Here is a 22,190-nt window from a genome sequence, read left to right as displayed (position 1 = left end):
GCATAAAGATAATATATATCTTCTAAATAAGCAACAGAGCTTAGCAAATATTCTAAAGACCTAGTGTACAACATAGTAGAGACATTAGTTTATGTCAAAAAACTTGTTAAGCACCCAAAAGGAGGTCAGCTGTTAAATATAAAGTAATTTAAATACAATATAAAAGAGAAAGTGCAAAGGAATTCATTAAAAAATGCTTATTGAGCTTTGCTTCACACCTCCTGAGCTACAATGCTCAAGCATGCATGGAGGTGCACTTATTATATAGGCCGTTTATAGGCACAAATCTCAACAACTGAAGTTCACTGAGCCTTTTTAAGGTCATGAGAAGAGGATACTCATCATCACCATCCTCTTTGCCGGAGGAGGGAGAGGAAAAAACTTAGATATAGTCGTTGCATCGTAAAAAAAATCTATTATGTTCAAGGAGAATATTGCCACTTCTTTAATTAAGCTTTGCCATTAGTAGTCGGCTTCCATCAGTTTATTATTTGCAAATTCTTGGAGCTCGCTCTTACTCTTTTATGAAAAGAAGTTCATAGCCTTAAAACAAGATCTAAGTGTGCGTCCTTATCTCCATGTTTGAAAAATGACTCCTTCAGTCGTCACCTACAGTACATGAAAAGTATAGATGGCTGACCATGAAATAAATTTCTCTTCATTTAGCATGTGTAGCAAAAAAGAAAATCTTGACTAACTTGTTCCTGATATTGAGATATATGTTTCTCATTCAATAATACTACGGCCTAAGCATGCAAAACCTGAACATATTTTTGCAAAAGAGACACGTAGACAAATCAAACTTAATCTCTTGTGTGACTTCTCGAATCCATTATGGGCCATATGTTATCGCTGGACTTTACTTTCGCGACTCAAATGAAGGCCTTAGATGCCTAATTTGCACGATAACAAATAACAAACGAAAACAAGTCCAAATATATCAAATCAGACAAAAATGAGCTCAAAGTGATCAATGCTAAGGAAAATGGGGCTAAAAACTCTATATAAAATAGACACATCATTTGGTTAGGCTCAAGAATTAGTCACTTGTTATACCACGACATACATTACCTTATTTAAACTTTCAAGTATTGGGGTAGGGGGATTGAGCCTTGTTGGGTCTCTGGGTGAGTGATCATGTACGAGTACAATCCATAGAAAATTCTTCTTACCACGAGATTTTCAAAATGAGCTCCCAAAAAAAAAATACAAGCCCATCATTTTTAGGGGAAAATCAACAACTTGAACTACACCACAAGGAAAACTAGATACAATGAAAAGAAAAGTATGTAAAAAAAAGGAAAAATACATCAAGCGTCTCCCGATGATGAAAATAAAAAGGAACTAAACTTGAGGCTACAAGTTAAGATGCTCATTTGGTAACTAAACTTGAGGGTTTCCAGCCCATTCAATTAAACGGGTCAATACCTCACATTACATCTTACTAAATAGATTGGGGTAGCTAGTGTTGAGATGTCAACATGAAATGAAAGAAATCGAATACCAAAAATTGGATTAGTGTTGATCTAAATTAACACATCTGATTAAATGAGTTAACACGACACGCCACATTTATTAAATAGGTTGGGTAGTGTGAAATAATGTTTTCCAACCCGTTTATATATGTCATAAACACGACTTTTTGCCAGCTCTAGTATTAATCACTATATATCCATTTTTAGTCACTTTTTCCTCTTACATGATTACTTTTTCACTTTTTTTTTTGAGGGGATGATTACTTTTTCACATGATATTGGAGATTACTTGTCGAGTTATCGGTACTCTAGTCTTCATCTTTTGGGTTGAACTGAACGAAATTAAAGTAAGCTCAATTGAAATTATAAGAGGAAACTAGTTGAACTAAAATGAATTGAACTGAAATAGAACAACTAAATTAAAACTATGTCCAAAAAATAGGGCCTTTTTCTATTACCCTAATATTTGTGCCTAAGCTACATGTACTAATATAATTAAAAAAAAGGAAGTATATTGGTTTTTGAAATGTACAAAGCCCTCGTGTTTGTAAATGAGTCTAGACTCTAGATATTTACAGATGGTTATTAGCTAATTTTTTGTTTCATAAACCTAAATGAGACAATTTTCTTTGAAGGCACTAATGAGACATTTTATGAATCTGCTGTTTGTAAGATTCTCTACAACTCTATCTCACGTTATTTACTTACCTAGAGTTTTTCTTACAACTAAAATTCTTATGTTATAACAATTTATCTGAAAATTCAAATTTACCATTCTTTTTCTGAACTTCTATACATCGCCCAACAATTACTTAAAATCGCCCAAAAAAACAATGAAATTACATTTATAACCTTCTTTATTTTTTTCTTAAATCAACACCATCCACCTCACCTCCTTCCTGCCTGGCTGCCGCCACCACCACCATCTCCCTCACCTCTGGCTTTCCACCACCACCCACGGACCTCACTCCACCACCCTCACCTCCATTGAAATTACCCCTCTCTTTCTCCTTCATTGTTTACGTACCACCACCAGTTCGGGCTATCTGATCCGATCAACTGCCTAAGCCGTAGCGCGCTAGCACGCGTACATCCAACTAAGTCTTTGACCAGGGAACGGGATAATTCCCTGGGCTGGGGGGAGAATGGGGTCGCTTTGCTTCCCAATCTCGTATTTGATGGTCGGCGGGACCTGCCTTCCCGCGTTAACCAAATATTGAATTCCTAAGCTAGCCCCTAAACGCACTCTAAGCTCTCTAGCCGCAGCATAGACCCGATCTAACTTTCATACTCTCATCATTAAGATCAACAAATTCTCTGGTCTGTACTTGGATCGAACCTAGATTGAGATTTGTTTGGGGGATACTTTAGTTCGTAACAAGGCTCGAGAGACCTACTTGACGAGTTTCCTTCAACAAGCTGGTGTGATCTCACTTTCGAAACGTACCACCCTCACCCACCCTTACCTCCACTTCACGTGACGTCGCACATCGCAGCCACCCTCGCGCGAAATACCCCTTTCTCCCTAGCCTCAAAATTGATGAGTGTCATGAACAAGCATTCACTACTACATTTAAAGCCTAATGCAACGCCTAAAATCCGTTGCATTAGGGCCAAATACCGTCGCAGTAGACCTAAGGCAACGACTTCCAACCATTGCATTTGAAGGCGTTGCTATAGGTCTAAGGCAACGACCTTTTGGACCTATTGCAACGGCTACCACAAAGCCGTTGCAATAGATGTAAAGAGTCGTTGCATCATCTATGAGGTCTATTGCAACGCCTGTATATATATTGCAACGCCATTCAATAGCTATTGCAACGACCCAAATATTCATATTGTGTCCCATTTTGGCTTCTATAGCAACGCCTCCCTATATATTGCAACACTATCATATAGCTATTGCAACGCCTCTATGACGGAATTTTTTTTCCATTTTTTGTGGAGATATTGCAACGATTATTACTGTAACCTACCGAAAACCTATAATATTACAGCCTAGATATATATTAGTAACGATGCAATAAATGCAAAAATACTCTTGAAATGCCAAAAATAATTGGCATATCTATATTATAATTTCCAAAACTAATTAAATTAAGAGTATACATGACAAATCGTAATTAACAAAAATTAATGTACTTAATCAAACCCAACTAATAAATATTTGTTTTAGTACCACAAATACTTATAATAAGTACATATTCATTTTCCTTCTAATAACCACCAAGTACCGCATCACTATAATATAGCTAGCTAAATCTGGCCGATAGTGTGTATAGTCAGAGGTCTACGTTTGACCTAGCTACTCCCGTTGGTTCATTATTCACCTAAAAATTCAAACATTGTAATGGTTAGTAAACGTACACCATCAACAAGACAACAACACAGAAAAAAAGAGACAAAATTACAGTACTCCTTTTATGTCCTAATCTAGCATGAAGAGTATCTAAAGATAATTTATGTGAGGTATTTACTGTAATAGAGATAGGATAAGAATGAATGAATTGAATGGAGGGACACCAGGGAATTGAGCAGAGAATGCTGGTGTCACGGCAGCTTTGATGAGGTTGCTAGTATTGCCAGCAGCGGCTAAACCATGGTAAACAAAATCATCGGCTGTGACCTTAGCAGGGATCTTGCACGAGTACCCTGCTGGTCCGTCGGGAAGGCTCAAATCTGCGACGCAGAAGTCCCCTGCGCTAGCCGAGTAAAGCGAAATAAGGAGGGAAAGGATGAAGAGTGGAAGATACATCTTTGAAAGAGTGGTAGATAACATTGTAGTGGCTTATCTTTGGTACGTTTGGCAATCTTTTATGTTGTTTCTGACCTATTTATATAGAAAGAAGTAGTATGGATGTTTATGAACCAATTTGCAGGGTCAGTACAAAATGATTCACATGTTATGGGACTTATTCTTTTGTGGTGCATGTGATTATTCGACCTCGACCCCATTCATAGAGTAACAACAAGTAGCAACTTTTTCGTCTGAAATGTAGATACAATAAAGCAGTGTTGTTTCCTCAGTGTAACTAAGAGCTACTATTTAATCATTACTGCAGTCAATTATCACTAATTAATTTTCAGATATGTTGATAACATACAGGTTGTCCAACATCGAGGTTATGAGATACTACTATATACTAACATAACAAAGATTCCAAATAATGTACTACCCTAAAACAAGCAAAATGACATAATTTATCTCTATTACTCTCTTACTTCTCCTTCTAACATCTCTAGGACTTTTATATTTTACCCACACACAAGCTTCTCCGTTTACAAAAATTCCAAAATCCCAATCTACTTAATGATATTAGATCATACACGAATTTTATTCATCATCATAAAATTTCTATATGCCTTTCATGATATCAGGCAGTGTTTTCAACAATTCAAGAATTTCATCCCACACTCGTTCCCTTTAAATGGATGAGCAAATACCTATGGTAATCGCGTATAACAGTTATTTTCTCCAAGTGACCCTATTTTCCTCAACTATCTAAAACAACCCTAACATGGCAGAGAAGAAATCAAGATGATTCTGCTAGTGATGGCCACTGTACATGACGATACATGTTATATTAATTGACTTAAAACATTTAAGGAAATCAATCTATCCATCCCATCCTATCTCTCTTGCTTCTCCCTTTCTTCCTGTATTACTCCCCCATATCTCCTCTTCACACTCTTCATCGATGTACTCCAACAGAACCCCATAAGTTATTTTATTCCGACTTGGCAATTTTACTCCCAAACCAGTGTAAACACGAACAATTCAACACCCATTCTTGCGAACAGAAGAAATCTCATTTCTATACCGTATCTACAATCTCGTATGAAAGGTGATACCTTTTTACAACTCATCAGTTCACAGTCACACCACAAACTAGCATTCTACCATTTTTGTAACCACATCCAATTCACAACAATTCCAAAGCACATCATATCTTAACTAAAATCATGTCTCAGATCACTGGAAACGCAAAAAAAATCGACTCCAATCAAATTACACTCCAGAAACCCTAAACAAGTTGAACAATTATAACAACAGAACCAAAACACGAAAATCATAGTGCACGTACAACTTGAAAAAGGCAATCAAATCAAGTTCGATACTGCATAAATTTGAAAATCAAGATGAAAGAGAAACCTCAATAAGAGTAGCGAGAGCAGTGCATACCCTGAAGTGGAGATACGAAGGGAATGTAGAGTTGAAATCTGTCATAACTTCATCGAAAGAACATTGTTCTGAATTTAGTAGCGAAAAAACGCCTTCAAATCTTCGACGTTGATCATCGTCGTCGAAGTTGTGGTTTGCCAGAAAGTACAGAGGAGAGAGAAAGCAAAGGTAGATGATAGAGAAAATGGCTAATTGGTTCAACTTTGAAGAAGGAGAAAGAATCAACGCCATTTTTATTTTCATAGTGCTGAAGCTTTTTGATTTTGGTTGAGGGTTCCATGATTTCTTGGCTTTAAATTGGTGGGTTGTTGTTTTCCTCCATTTTTATACAGTTTTTGAAGCGGTGATGATAAGCGAGCAGAGAATAAGGGTTTTGAAGTTGGAGGAGAGGGAAAATGGTAATCTGCAGCACTTAGATAAAGAGGGATATATATGTGAGTTTTTAAATTTCATAAACAAAAGGTGGGAAATGAAAAGACCCAATTTTTTGGGCGCTTAACATTTTTCGAAGACCGTTGCAGTAGCTATTTAACCCGTGCGCATTTTATCAATCTAATGCAATGGTTATAGCTCACCCGTTGCAGTAGCCTAGTAAATTATGTAGTTCGCAAGGGGCTGTTGCAATAGACCTTTCTATTGCAATGGTATTAAAAGAACCGTTATGTTAGCTATGTTTAAACCATTGCCTTTGATAGAAAATATAGTAGTGATCAAAAGATCATCACTGATATAGATATAATAATGTCAGTCCACATAATTTCCAAACATCACAAATCATGAACAAACAAAAATCAACTTAAATCCCTAAAATTCGAAAATAAGTTACCTCGAATATAATCCACATTAGTCGTTTGATTAGACTTCTCAACTTGATTAGAAGAAGACTGAGTTGAACCAGAAGTAGCAGAAGAAGTATTAGCAGGACGTCGCATCATCCACTGTTGTTGTTGCTGCTGTTGTTGATGTTGTAGCAGAAGAAATTTTTTTAAATTGTAGAACGTCCCGCCAGGACGTTCAACCCATGGGGTAAACGTCCGGCTAGGACGTTCTATAGTTTAAAAAAATTTCGGTGGGAAGGTAGGTGGTGGTTAAGTACCATCACAGATGTTCATGGAACCCAAGTGGAGTACATAACAAGAGAGTTAAGGTATTATGGTCGAATGAAATTTAAAAGTGTGACAACTGTTTCCGGCGGTAGAGGTCGACGGTGGTAGTGGCAAGGTAGGTGGTGGTGGGGTGGTGGGGAAAAGAAAAGGTGAAATGGCATAAGGTTGGTGGGGGTGGGGGTGGGGGGGGGGGGGTGGTGGGTAGTATAGAAAAGAGGAAAGGGTAAGTTGGGCTATAAAAATATATTTTGGGCGATTTTAAGTATTTTATGGGCGATGTTTAACAATCCTCTTTCTTTCAAATTAGAGAACACAATAGTTGTTGTTGTAAGAAACCGTCATTTTTAATTTAAAATTAACATAACTGAAGTTAAAGATTAAGAAGAGAGAACATGCTACCTTTCTTAATATAGTAACTAGTTTAATTATTTAGGGACTAGTTTAATATATTTCGGGACCAATTTGATCTATTTAATAATCACATTCTTTAGTCCATTCACTTAATAGTTTAATTTGTTTAGTGACTTGTTTAATTAATTCATCCGGTAAGATTGTTAAGTTATTTTTTGAAATTATCTGTTGTAGTTCGAGAATGAAAGCAAACAAAAGAAGGAGAAGAGAAGGAATGACTAGATTAATATAAGATACTTAGGGATGTATTGGATTAGAATAAGATGAAATTAACTTATAATTAAGAGAATGCAGACTTAAATTTACATAATTTTGTGTGAATATTATAATGCTATACACAAAATCTATCTATATATAGCTCTATGATTTTCACATTCTATGTAGGGGCGGTAGGGAGGAAGACACAGACACATTAGCTTAGAGTATCCTCGCAAAATCTTATGGCTAATCATTTCTTCTGGCTATTGGGTATGACTTTGACACTTTCACTCCCTATCACCCCATATAATCATGACAACTGAGTATGCACTATGCAGCATATGAACCAAGTTTTTTGTGATCCAACTTGGTATCTCTTTTAGTTCTTCTTTTGTACCCCCAATTCTATTTTTATATCAACAAATAAAAAGGGACAGAACGAACAAGATAAGTAAAAACCAATAAGAAAAACAAGAAGGAAAAATTAATGAATAGGTTACAATTAATAAGGAAATTCATTTTGTGCATAGCTCCTTGCCATATTGATGTGGCTAAAGATGAAAGGTTTCTCCAACTATCATAGATAGTGCTAACTTTTATCACTAATCTGAAAACAAATTCTGCTTGCTCCAACTTTTTTAGCTGTAACTTTGGACTTTTAAGTTTGTTAGTATTTTATAACTTTAGATAATATTAGTTATTACACTCAACAAAAATTATAAAAGTTTAAAGTTTAGAAAAAATTGAGATGAATTGATTAAATATCTAAAATATAGTTAATTTTGTTTGTATATAATATTAGTTAAAAAAGTATGTAAATTGTAAGGCGAGAACTACGAGGAAATAAATGGCCTTTTAGAAGTACTAGTAATGTCACATGAATTGTAAAAGCTCGACAAAATAGAAAGTTTCATGGTACGTGTCATTTGATGAATAACTGAGAACAAGGATTTTTCAGGTATTTGATTTATTTAGAACTTGATAGGACGAAAATGTTGCGATGAAAGATAGAGAAATTATATATTTTCCGTACAAATAAATCAAATACCTGAAAAATCATATTTCATTGTCGTAGATTATGTTATTGTCGTCAATGATCATTTGGTTGAATGCGATGAGTTACTTCCTCTGTTTCATTAGATGACTTGTTTTGACTTTAAACACTATTCACATATATAACTTTGACTATATTTCATGAGTTGTACTTAAGAAAAAATATAGTCATGTGAGATCTTGTTAGATTCGTCTTAATGCATATTTCCAAATATAAACTTTATTTTTGTATTTTTTGCTTATTGATAATTAAAGATATAAAAGTTCAAAATAATATATTGACAAGTGTGTCCGAGAAAACGGGTCAACTAAAAAAAAGAAAAAGTATATATATGTTGTATATCTTGGAAAAAATAACATTGATAAATCCAATTTCAACTTTACCCATTCTTATAATGATCCCAAATTCATGTCAATTTTGGAATAGTCCTTAAACTTTTAGGAGCTACATTCTCAACTAATTAAACGACCACAAAAAAGAACTTACTTTCACTCAAAGTGAAATAAATTTCTTTAGACAATCCAAATATGATTCACGAACAGGAGCAAAAATATTTTTTCTTAGGAATAGGAGCGTGTATCTTTCTCAGTTATTACCTTGAAATTCAATATCTGCAGCAGTAGATAAGTGAATTCTGTAGAATTTAAATTATATGCCGACTAATCATTCTAGTTTGACAATTATTATCAGGATCAATATAGATTGCTTAATGATAACGGTTGATAATTGGATTCTTATTTCTTAATTAGCTACTTATCCGCAGTGGTTAAAACTTAAAGGCCTATTGATGCCCTACTTCTGAATTAGCACACTCATGAAGTCATGACTCATGAATCATGATGACTCATCCCTAGCTCGTCTTTGCACTAATCCATCTCTTTATTTTCAGGATATCTAAGATGCATACTATTACATCTTAACTAGATATGTTTTAGGTTCATTTAGATCTAATCATAATATTAAAAGTTCAATTAGATTTAAACATATGGCAAAATCACAACTAAATAGATCTAATAAGTTCAATTCAGTGAAGAGATCACAACCTTATTTGCATTTTTCAATTGTTTTGTTACCCAATGCCCATCACGTGCTATCAAATTATAGGCAAATATTTCATCGACTCTTTATTAATCACTACATGTGAGCTAAAGGCATATACGTATGGTTTATATATATGGGCATGGAAAAGTAGAGGCATGTGTAGGGATGACAATCAAATTCGGATCCGACCTTAGTCTGCTCCGATTCGAAGGAAAAAATCCGAGTCAACTCCGATAAAAAAGTAATCCGACTCCGACTCCGAGTCGGAGGAGGGTCAGCGTCGCATCTCATAAAATAATCCGACATCCGAATTCGACTCCGACTTTGAGTCAATCAATCCTTTTTTCTTATTTATGTTAATGTATTATTTATGTATAAACTGACTTCGACTCAGCCAATTATATTATATATGATTTTCCTATTGAAGAAATGATTGTTAAAAATAATAGTAGTATTTAGATTATTTGTACTATATAAGTTTTCCATATGATTATTAGAATAAATTGTAATGATTAGATTATTGTATTATAGGAGACTATTCTATTATAATAAAAAAAAATGGGCTAAAAATAAGTCGGATCGGATTCAGAGTCGAATGTTTGGATTTTAAATCGTGTGTTCGGATTTTAAGTCGGATCGGATTCGGATGTCCGGATTTAAGTCGGGTCAGAGTCGGGTATCGGAGTCGGACTCAGATTTAAAATCCGAATTCTTATATGATCGGAGTCGGATTATGCATAATTCGGTCCAAATCCAACCCGTTGCCATCCCTAGGCATGTGGGAGACAAGTGGTCTTCGATACTATGTAATAACTTAAAGTAGATGGATGTACAAACAAGAGTTACTAAAATATGTAGTAATCAATAGCAAACTTCCATAAGATATATAACGATTAAATAAGAATAGAGGATGTAAACTTTTCCTTTGATTTTATAGAAACACATAGAGTTCAATGCTCAAACTCTACCTTGTAGAGTTATTTTACAACTCTAGAGGATCCAAGGGAGGTTTGGTGTTGTGTAAAAAATTAAAACAAGAAATGATTCAAACTGAGTTTTGGTCTCAAGTTATATATAGTATATGGATACTATTTCCAAAAAAATCTACCAACTAATTAGCTGTCATAAAAGTACATATATATTCCATGCTGAATTATCTTTTATATAGGTATGGATATTTGCACACCAAAACAAATGTTATATGTACTTTTCTCTTCTAGGGTAAAAATCTATAATATGTTAAAGGTTCATAGCACCAACTAGTAGTCCGGTACAGGTTGATTTAGTGGTAAAGATTTATGAAATAAAATTCTATTAAAAACATTTTAAGAGTAAAAATCGATAAAAAACAAAGGGAGTATTGATCAATATTTATTGATTTTGAACCTTTTTTAACCGACGCACAAGAAAATACATATATAATCACATTCCATCTTGCTAGTCATTTAAATATTTTAAATATCCACTCTTATTTTACAAATACAAAATTGAACATAATGTTGAAGAATCTGGAGACAATACTCATTGTAGACTTGTCATCTATCTTCAGAAGAATGGAGTATATTATGTTATTAGGCGCAATCTTATTAGATTGCTCTCTATGTTTATTTAAAATAAAAAGTGTCTACCAAAAAAATAGAAATCTTAATTTTCTTTGTAATTTTTAAAAAATAATCACCAATAATTACCCTCTAAAACTATTTTTGATCGAGCTCGTTCCTTATCACTTTATGATTGGGTTTTATGGTTTGTGGCATGAGTTTGAAGGAGGGCCTCAGGCCTCTATGCGCAGTTAATTGCACTGCATAGGTAATGCTGTTTAGCAGGTTAAGATGATAATGTCCAAATTAGAGATGTTATAGAATCCTATGATCGATAAGTTAAGACCTGAAAAAAGAATTATGTATATTATCATATCATACATGGTTTTCTAAAATAAGTTATTTTCTCCGTTTTCAAATAAATGAAACGCTTATTTCTAAAAGCTTTTACATAAAAGTGAGAACCGTTCTTCTCATTTCAAAATGGAGAAAGTATTTTTTTGATTCTTCGGGTCCAAAGATAAATTCCAAATGCATTAAACTGGTCAAACATGAATATTACATTTTAGAAGCAAGTCAAAAGCAAAATAGAGACTACATTCTGGGTTAGAGACTGAAAGAAAAGAGTGTAGATCAAATGATATCAATCCGTCTTCTTGTTCGCATCTTTGCTATGAACTGGCAGTCGTCTGTATAGAATTGCAGTCTAAAACATGTGGGTTGTATCGAAAACATAGTCTTTACCCAATATTCTATAGTCAATCATCTACCTGCTACAAATTGACAGCTTGGTGTATTAATAATATTACTGCTACTACTTCATGTTGTTTTGTGTAGTAATGATGTAGGCTGTAGCACATCATTCTCTATTTTGAGCAGAGAATCTACTCGTATAAACTATAAGTAGTGATGAATTATGAGAAATCTTTCACAACTCAGTAAAACTTACCACTTACACAAACTTTTATTGCCCTTTTCATAAGGAGAGACTGTACTGAATCAGTTATGGAAGTGTGTCTATCAGTCAAACTTACGAAGTTGGATCCTCTTTAAGTAGGAGATGGTTCGATCAATTGATCTGCTAATCATAGTTAGGTTATTTGTGCCTTGTATAAGTTCTATCCCATAAGAATGCGGAAGTATGAGTGTCGAAAATTGTTCGGACGTGCGAAATATAATAGCTTAAACATTCAAACTGAAAATCATATAGAAAAGGAAAATTTGTTAAAAGAAACCTTTTAAATGTTCAATTTTACTAGAAAAAACCTTTTAAAGCATTGCAAAAAAAAAAACACCACAAACTTAATTTTTCTTGTAAGAAGAAACCTAATCCCATTTTTCGGTGTGGTTTTGAGATGCATATGGGTGGTGCTGCAGTTAGTACTGGAAATAGAGGGTTAAAAAACGATAGAAGGACCCGCGCCAAAATTGAGAAAAACACACCGAAAAATGGAATTAGGTTTCTTCTTGCAAGAAAATATAAGTTTGTGGTTTCTTTTTGCAAAAAAAATGCTTTATATAATTTTCTTCCGCAAAATTAAACTTTTAAAAAGTTTTGTTTGGCAAATTTTCCTACAGAAAATAAAACAGGCTTAATGCCCAAGCGGGTGGACCATGTCAATTTGTGGTTTCATTTTTGTTGCATGATGAACTATTGCCTCCTTTCATAGGGAGTTATTTTTAAGGTTTCGTATTGATAGACAAATAGGGTTACAAATTACAATGTCTTATATCTTCGCTAAGAGATCGAGAGAGAGTGTGTTTAATAGAGAAAGGTAGATGTATCTCCTCCATTGTTAATGCTTGATCATGCTCTCCATGAAAGCTAATAAGAGATTGTTATTACTTATTGGTGAAGTAGGTCATATTGACCAAATCACATTCTTCATTATATATCTTCTAGTTTCGCCTTTATAAACTTACTACCTCCGTTTCTTTTTAATTGTTACACTTACACTTTTTACGCATGCCGATGCACTACTTTGAGCCTTTATATCTCTAATTTTGTATTTGTAAAAAATATAAAAACTACATATTAATAAAATACATACTAATATGAATCTAACAAGATCCCACATGACTATGTTTTTATTCACGTATAAATCACAAACGATGGTCAAAGTGCAATTTGTGAATAGTGTAAAATGTCAAAGTGTAACAATTAAAAAGAAACGGAGGTAGTATGTTCTAACATTTTGTTGTCCATTTATGACAAAAATGAAATATGTCACTTATCCCAAATATCTTACATGATATTATAATAATTTTTAATCCTTTACCACTAATCTAAGTACTACTTGATTATGAATAACTACTGCTCCCTCCGTTTCAAATTATAAGTCATGTAAACCACTTTTACGCATATTAAGAATTTAGTTAGTTTTAGTTAGATTTGCATAGGAAATAAAAATTGGCATTAAAAATTGTATTAATAATAGAAAATAACCTATAATCTTATCTTGATAATATAAACTTGCATTTAATTTTACATCGATAATGTAAAATGCCTTATATTTTGAAACAAAAATTTTAGCTAAAATGCCTTATAATTTGAAACAGAGAGAGTAATATTTTAATGCTCAATATATATCAACTTACTCTCAAATCAATTAAATTTTAACTTGCTTTATAATTTATGATAATAAATTCATGAATATTTTTTTAAAAGAAAAATTTCATTAATTAAAGAACAAACGACATCTATCATAGGTATTAAAAAAATTCAATTAAAAAAGATTAAATCAAATCCGAAGATACATGAATATGGATACCCGATACCATGTTCGATTAGGTGGATAATAGTTTTCAGTGAAATAAAAGTCATTACTAGTTTACTACATATCTTATCTATGAGAAAGCAATAATATATCTTTTGTGATTTTGCACTTGCATAGTTGCATGCAATGCATATATGCACACACTAGATATGGTGGAAACAGATCAAAAGAAAATATTGGAGTATTATTATAAATCCAGATTCCAGCTATTATAAAGTTAGCCATGCATTTCACAATGTTTTGCCTCTGCATCATGAAGTATATTATATATTCCTTCACTATTTCATATTGGGATTGCATCTGGACAATAACATAGTTATACTGCCTGATTTACAAGTTTCAAGAACGACAAAGAAATAGTATGATAAAATATATAGTATATATATATATATATGAAAGATAACACTAACACAAGGAAAGTTCGAAGCAGCAATATACAGAAACAAAAACTATCTAACAATAATATTTTAGTGTCACAAAATCACCGACTTTAATATAGTTATTAAGTACACATAATCTTTTGCTAACCTTCCCAATAAATGACATGGAACTTGCTTGGATGGGGTGGGAAGCATATTCTATTTTCAATGGTAATTCAATTCTGTATAACATTACAAAATAATATTGCTTGTGAAAGTCACCTAACTTAGTTGATACGTTTTAAAAGTTGTTCATACTGTAAATTAAATTGTTGACTGTTTTTTTTTGGTTTAAATAGAGCCACAAAGACGAATAACATAGATGAGATTTGATCCAATATTTTGAATACTACTTCCCAACACTTTAAACAATTAGGTCAATTGACATCTATATAAAATAAAAACGGTATATATTACAACGAAAATTTGAATTTAGAAAAAGTTGGCAATTATAATTTATAATGATTCACTAATAAAAGAGATTGCTCTAAAATGAATAACAAAAAGTAGCATACAAAAGTGCATATAATAATTTTGCGCCTGATTAACATAATCAATAAATTTAAAAAGGGGAGATAGAAAAGATGATATAATTATAATTTTGTGGTTGATATTCATTCAACCTTAGATTGTCTCATCTAATAATACTATCATTACAACTAACATATCATAACTGATCCGACCATTTCACCCCCCCTATTTAGCTGAATTGGCCTAAAATTCTTGAAATATTGTATTCCTAGCTCTATAATTTCATCCTACACTACATAGGATTAGGTATAACACAGAAACAATTCTATATATATATATAAAAAAAAAACTACACTAATTAAAAAAAAAAAATTAGCCAAGAAAATCACCCAACGTACCTTGGCCTTTATCTCTTGAACAATTGACATTAACATTATAATTGGAAGTCCCACCCCCACTATTTGACCCCGCCATTTGCTGCTGATTACTAACATTATTATCATTATTATTATTATTATTATTATTATCATTATCATTATTATTCTTTTGAGCACCTGTAGTTTGGTGTTGATGACTCACTGCACCTCGAATATTTCCATCATCATTTTCATTTTCATCATCATTTGACAATACTCTTCTGGTCCCTCCTCCTATTCCACCTCTCCAACCACCACTACCACTACCACTACCACCACCACGGCCACTGCCGTCCGATGCTAATCGCATCGACGGCTCGAACCCGAACATCGGATCACTCCCGATCACCCCAGTGAAATCTTGGAAATGATTCCCAACAACATTAGTAGTAGGAGGTGATAACAAGCTGGTCCCAGCAGCTCCACCTGTTGATGCATATGATTGTAGTAGAGATTGAAACGACAGATTATTACTCAGTGTTGATGCATTACTATTTTGTGGGCTCATAATATTTGGTTTTTGAGCTGCAGGTCTGAAAGGGTAATTATTAGTGCTACTATTATATCCAGCAAGGAGTCTTTCCAATGAACTTGAACTGCTCCCTACCATCGGAGGTGGTGGTCCTTGCCCTTGGCGACCTGAACTTGATAGAAGATCTGTTAGTCGTCTTGATAGAAGAGGAGAAGCAGCAGCAGAAAATGGTGATGATGGAATGCCAGTAAATTCTTGAACCATAGCTCGGAAATTTGTAGTATCTGTTGTTAAAACTGTTGTTGGCGCTCTCCTTGACGCTCTTGTTCTCTTCCTTGGGTTCTTACTGTTTTTGTCAGCTCCTACTCCGACTCCAACTCCACTGCTAGTACTACTACTAGTAGTAGTACTAGGCTTTGTAATAGCAGGAGGCGGTGGCGGAAGCGGAGGATCAACTAATCCACCTCCAACACCACCACTACTCCCACCACCTCCACTACCTCCACCACCTCCACCTCCACCGCCACCGCCGCTGCTGTTGTTAAACTGTTGGTGTTGCCAGAACATGATGTTTTGGTAATTGTTGTCAAAGGGTTCAACGAAATTCAGATTTTGTGGAGGTGGTGGTGGAGGTAGTTGGGAGGAAGATAACATGAACATATTATTGGGATTATTATGAGTACTGTTATTATTGAATTGAGAAGGTGGGGTGGTAATATTATGATTATTATTATTATTGCTACTATTAATATTACCACCAGTACTATTATGATTATGATTATGATTATTATGTAGGAAGTAATTACCTGCAGTAGCTCCACTAGATTCATAGTCTTGATCATCTCCACCACTTGAAGATTGCATGCTACTACTATTCCCTGATTCCATTTTTTTCCAGATGATAAAAATGATGTACGGACAAAAAAAAATGAGGAGAGAGAAAAAGAAGAGAGAGAGAGAGATCTAGAGGAGAAGATATGGAGGATTTTAAAAAGGTGGGGACAAATCTTAAAAAGGTTGGGATAATATATATGCAATGAAGATTGTTACAATCTGATCAATTGATTGTTTTTGTTTCTAAGCTTCTCCTATATGAATAAAGGTATCTAGTAGGGGAAAAAAAAGGCTATGTGATATGATATGGAGAAGATTGAATTACTGTTTTAACAAATAGTGTAGTGCAATAACTAGATATTGAGGAAAAGAAAGAGGGGAGATTTACAGGAGGAGAGAGATGATGGTTGGCAAACTAAGATGTAGCTGAGCTACCCAGGTCAGTTATGTGAACTAGTGAAGAATATTTTGAAGGATTAGGGTTTATGTGTGAGAGAGGGAGAAGAAAAGGAAAAATGGGAGAAAGGAGTGAAGGGGATATTTAATGTGGAACTTTTAGCTAAAAAGAGAGAAAATATTAAAAAAGAAACAAAAGGGGAAAAAAAAAGAGGAAACATTGAAGAAGCTTACGTTTTTTTTTTGAACTTAGGAAGAAGATCCTTTTAGGGATTGAAGGGGATAGGTGGGGTAAGTTTGTCTTTTCTCATTGTTTTCGAAAAGATTTCCTATTATTACGTCATATGCTGATGCAGTCCTTTCATAATAGCGGAAAAATCAAAGGATTCATATTTTATAAAAAATAAGAATATAAAATTGTTTATTTTTGAAAATTATAAATTAATCAAGAAGGATTTGATTGTACCATATGTGATTTACAACGATAATCGATATTTTTTTTTTATTTTTCCCTATGATCTCCATTAGAGGATTTGAAGAAAAAATCCAACAAAAAGAAAAAAGCTGCATAAAGAAGCAGCAGTTGCCCCAAATGGGGGGTGAATGAGTCAAACTCAAAGGGGGAGAGAGATGGGTGATGGGGGGTTGGTTGGCAAAGAAGATAGTGGAGTGTGAAAGCAAGAAAACTACGAAAAGGATGTACTACGATTACTCATTTGTATGGTATTAACAAGGGCCCAATGAAGCCAATGGCACACATTACATGGTTTATTTTAAAAAGAGAATAGCTTAGTAGCACGCAAACATGAAAAATGATAAAAGTTAAGGGCCATTAAACTACTATGGTTTAATATGGGTAAGCAATCCTTTACCTAAAAGTGAAATGTAAAGAAGGCCAAAAGTGAACGTAATTTAATGATACTAATAATTATTTCAAATGGAAAAACAAGGTTTTACCTCCATTATAAACATGGTTACTATTTGATGCACCCATCCTTTTTTTTTTTCAAAAGACATTTCTCATTTCTCCTCCTTTTATGTTACACTTTTTTAGTTTATGAAAAATATTATTGATGTAACGTTGGGTAAGGTTATTGTTCGTGCATGCGAAAGTTTGAGAAACTAACTTATTTGAAAATGGTAAAAGCTAATATGATAGTTTTTTAGGCGAATAAAGTAGGTCAAAAGGAATAGGAAGATACCATAAAAATCCAATTAGAAAAATTAGCCTTTGATTTTCGCTCTCAAATGAATTAATGAATGAGATCAACCAAAAGCATCACATTTTTTATTTGACTTAAGCTTTGTGCTTGCTACTCCTTGACGTTAAACGAGGCTTAATTATCATCACGACACGTTGGTCATGAAAACACACTCGGATGAAACGCAAGTGGTAGCTCAAGAGAAAAACAAGATGAGATGAACTATAAATGAATAACAGTACATGTATGTAATTTTTGTTAATAAAGGATTATTCAGTTCGAAAAATCACTAGCAATGAGAGAAAAGGAAGAGGTCAACATATGCATGACAGTGATTTTTTCTCATTTTTTTAATCAATCAACACTACTACAAATTATGTCAAAGAAATCGGTTAAGATAGCCTTAAGAAACTTATTTATAATTGGTGTCTTGGCCATACGTTTCTTAGTTAAGACGTTGGTTTTGTATTCCAGTTCTTGAAGTTATGTACAAGAGACCTTAATAGTGGTGATTTTGATGCCTTAGAGCACCATTATTGATGATTGATATAAAAGATCATCCTATTCCCTTTCTAACTTTCTCTCTCTAAAAAATTTCAGACCACAATATTTTTTTCAACCATTCTCCTTAACAATGAACCAAAAAAAAAAAGAGATCGCCCCAACTACTTTCTCTTTCTCTTTTATTTTTTTACCCGACCCAAATACTCTCAATTCTCCCTTATCAACCAAACACCATCATACATTCTATTTTTTTTATTTTTTTAATAACATGAAATTTCCCTTAGTAATTGATATTTAATTATTAAAGAAATATTTAACTAAAAAAAATGCACAATGAGATTTTAAATATTTTAATTTAGATTTTTATCAAAATAAAAAATGGATGATATTTCATACTCCCTCCGTTTTTTTTTAATAATTACATTATACTTTTTCACGCTTGCCAATGTGAATGTTTGAACATTAATATCTCTAAATTTGTATTTGTAAAAATTATAAAAAGTTAATTTTTCAAAAGTATATATTGAGAGTTCGAAATGAATCAAATAAGATCTCTCGTGACAATATTTTTCCTTTATCATTAATCACAAATGATAGTCAAACATAAATTTATGAATAGTGTTGAAACTCAAAGTGTAGCCATTAAAAAGAATTGGAGGGAGTATAAATAAGCAAAAATAGAGAAAATTAGTAAGAAGAAGAAAAAAAAAGTTGTCCAAAATATTGCAAAATTGATCTTTATTTGTAGAGTTTGGAAAAATAGAGCCATTGATAATTTTTTTTGCTTTGTATTTTTAAACTATAAAACCGTTGCAATATTTGCAACAAATATATTTTCAAAACTATAGGAACGCGACACTTGGCGTGCTGCAACTGGCACATTGATACACGTGTCAGCTGCCAACTAATTTTTTTGGGGAATCTGGCAGCCAAAATACCTCATTTTGGTTGGAGCTATGCCAAAATGCAGCGTTTTGGCTGCGAGATTCCTAAAAAGTTACTTTACATGACAAACAAAGTGAGTTCACCTGATGATTAGTCGTGAAACCAATCATCCCATGCTCTCATTCTACGATTAGGTTCCTTCAATCTCTTTTTTTCAATCATCATTTAGTTATCCAATTGAAAAAAATTACATCGACAATCTTATTTCATTCTCAATCACCATTAAGGATGCTCTTAGGACTTAATAAATTAAATTAAACTTCGCTTGAGCTAACCAATGATCAATTTTATTATATTTTCTTAAAAACTGGATTATACGAATAAGTGGTGTCTTAGTCTTTAAGATCAGAAAATGCGGTGCACTATTCAGAAATTATATTATGCATATTTAGTCTAAAAATATGCAAATTTAGTTCTAAAAAGTTACACATAAATCCTTATCATCCTTTTCAATTTAAGAAATAATATATTGTTCTTCCCTACTATTTATAGAGGTGGAATTCACTGATAAACTATCTTAATCTAAGAGTATATCCAATGGTTGGTCCTCTGACAGTTTATGAGGAGAGAGAATGCTAAAAAAACAATAAACAATTAAGAGAGAGAAAAAAAGGGAGGAGAGAGGGCGTTGCCCAGTTCACAAATATGAACGGTTTACAAAAGGAAAAAATCTGAAAAGCATCAATTGGGTGTGACAAGTGGCAAAGTATAAATGGTTCATGGGGATTGTGTATTTAAATCTAAAGGTTGATAATTGATTGTGATGAATGGTTGAGATTGTGAGCCAATTTGTTCATGCTTTTTTTGACCCTTTTTACAATAACGGTCATATTTAATAATTAAAAATTAAATTTTAAAAAAAAAACTTTACCAACAGCTCTATTTTTCTATTCTCTATAAATAGAGCCTAATATTGAGGTATTTCCATATATTTTTCATACACCTCTTTTTCATTAAACACTTATTTAAGATATGAATCCAAAAAATGGGAGGAAAAAAAACCAACAAAAATCCAAAAACACTCCACAACCCCAAATTAATCCAAATTTGCAATCTTTTTGTAATTCTCAAATTGATCTCAATAATTATGTTGAACCCAGTTCACAAAACTTTCCACAATATCCAAATTACGGAATGCAAAATATGAGTTCTGCTACTCAGTATTCCCAACTATATCCGTCACAAAATATAAGTTTCTCTAATCCTAGTTCTTTCTCCCAATTGCCTCCTTCACAACAAAATTTTGTTATCCCAAATCATATTTATGTAGATGAAACAATTTTTCCTACGTCCCAACATTTTCAAACATCACAAGGTGGACGTTCACTTCCGAACTTCAATAGTTCATATCATACCCGTGCTCCATCTGTTGAAGGTGACGACGCTAATGAAGAAGAAGAAAATGATGAAAATAATGCTGAAGGTGGAGAGTCACAAGTTGAAAAGGGACAAAGAAAATATTGGTCTGAAGCTGAAGAGGAAGTTCTAGTAAAGTCTTGGCTTCAGGTGAGTACTGACAAGTTTCAAAATACTAAACAAAATGGAGAGACCTTTTGGGGTAGAATTACAAATATGTATGAGCAGGTTAGAGTATACAGAAACAAAATGTGGGCAGAAAGAGCTGAAGGGATGAGAGAAACTGATCTATTAAAAGAAAGGGAATTAGATCCTCTAAGAAGTCGTTGGAAACGAATAAATGCTAGTGTATCGAAATTTGTTGGTGCATTTGCTCAAGCAGAGTCAAGGAGAAAAAGTGGTGAATGCGATGATGATGTTATGAAGACAGCTTATGCTATTTACAAGAGTGACAACAAGCCTCACCATAGGGATTTTAATGACCGGCATTGTTGGGAAATTCTTAAGAGTTGTGATGTATGGAAGCCTTATGGGGATATTGTTAACAAGTGCAAGAAGAAGGCAACAACTCAAGAAAGTGGTTCAAAGAGGTGGAGGATTAATGAAACAGGAAATTACTCCACTTCAACTGACCCAAATACACCAACTAGTGGTGATATAGGGTGTTCTGTCCAAACACCAAGCGATGGGTCCACAAAAAATAAGGGAAAGGGAAAAGTTGTGAACATGCCATCAGAAGCATTCCAACAATGGGTGGATAATATTGAGAAAATAAATTTATCAAAAAATTTAGAAACTGAAATGGAACTAACTAGGCTGAAGTATGAAAGAGAATCACAAATTGAGAGGTTGAAATTCGAAAGGGAAGCTCAAAATGAGAGGGTGTTGTTGGAAAATAGGAAGTTTCTATGAAACAAAGGAAGATCAATTTGGAATTATTCAAAGTGCTTGCATCAAAGGACTACTTAACTGAAGAAGAGGAAAATTTAAAGAGTCATTTAGTGAAAGTTTTATTTCCATGAGATGTGATCTCATTTATTAATGTAATTTTAAATTCGTAGGTGTGTGTTATTTAGTTGTTGAATTATGAATTTAGTAGTGGTGTTTTTAATTGTTGTTCTAATATATGTAAACTCTATTAACGTATTTAGTAAAAGTTAATTTCAAATAAGAAGTCTTTTTAGTTGTTTTCTTCAGTGTATTATTGCTCTGATAAATACTGTGGTGAAATGACCATTCAATTGATTTCTTCAGTGTATTATTGCTCTGATAAATACTGTGGTGAAATGACCATTCAATTGCTTTCTTCAGTGCATTATTGCTCTGTGGTGAAATGACCATTCAATTGCTTTCTTCAGTGCATTATTGCTCTGATAAATACTGTAGTGA

The 22,190-nt window shown here is 33.3% G+C and overlaps 2 protein-coding genes and 1 long non-coding RNA gene across 3 annotated transcripts; 1 reads left to right on the top strand and 2 right to left on the bottom strand.

Annotated features, from left to right (window-relative positions):
- Positions 1-3,511: 3,511 nt before the first annotated feature.
- LOC125496807 (uncharacterized) lies at positions 3,512-5,629 on the bottom strand. Its single transcript, XR_007273108.2, has 2 exons — positions 3,953-5,629; positions 3,512-3,805 (listed from the first exon to the last, which is right to left on the bottom strand). It is a non-coding gene; the product is annotated as an uncharacterized LOC125496807 (long non-coding RNA).
- A 9,045-nt stretch (positions 5,630-14,674) lies between these two features.
- Positions 14,675-16,452, bottom strand: LOC104892548 (uncharacterized). Its single transcript, XM_057392195.1, has 2 exons — positions 15,256-16,452; positions 14,675-14,692 (listed from the first exon to the last, which is right to left on the bottom strand). The coding sequence occupies exons 1-2, from the start codon at positions 16,450-16,452 to the stop codon at positions 14,675-14,677; spliced, it is 1,215 nt and encodes a 404-aa protein (XP_057248178.1).
- A 4,136-nt stretch (positions 16,453-20,588) lies between these two features.
- On the top strand, positions 20,589-21,713 carry LOC125492374 (glutathione S-transferase T2-like). Its single transcript, XM_048634775.2, has one exon. It carries the CDS (start codon positions 20,589-20,591, stop codon positions 21,711-21,713), a length of 1,125 nt encoding a protein of 374 aa, XP_048490732.2.
- Positions 21,714-22,190: the final 477 nt, after the last annotated feature.

Source organism: Beta vulgaris, chromosome 1 (assembly GCF_026745355.1).
Source record: "Beta vulgaris subsp. vulgaris cultivar EL10 chromosome 1, EL10.2, whole genome shotgun sequence".
NCBI classification, from domain to species: Eukaryota; Viridiplantae; Streptophyta; class Magnoliopsida; order Caryophyllales; family Amaranthaceae; genus Beta; species Beta vulgaris.
The sequence above is the reverse complement of the archived record's forward strand: the minus strand, read 5'-3'. Positions and strand labels throughout refer to the sequence as shown.

Bases quoted from the DNA above. Each gene is read 5' to 3' on its own strand.
- LOC104892548 (XM_057392195.1), bottom strand. From the start codon at position 16,452: ATGGAATCAGGGAATAGTAGTAGCATGCAATCTTCAAGTGGTGGAGAT.
- LOC125492374 (XM_048634775.2), top strand. From the start codon at position 20,589: ATGAGTTCTGCTACTCAGTATTCCCAACTATATCCGTCACAAAATATA.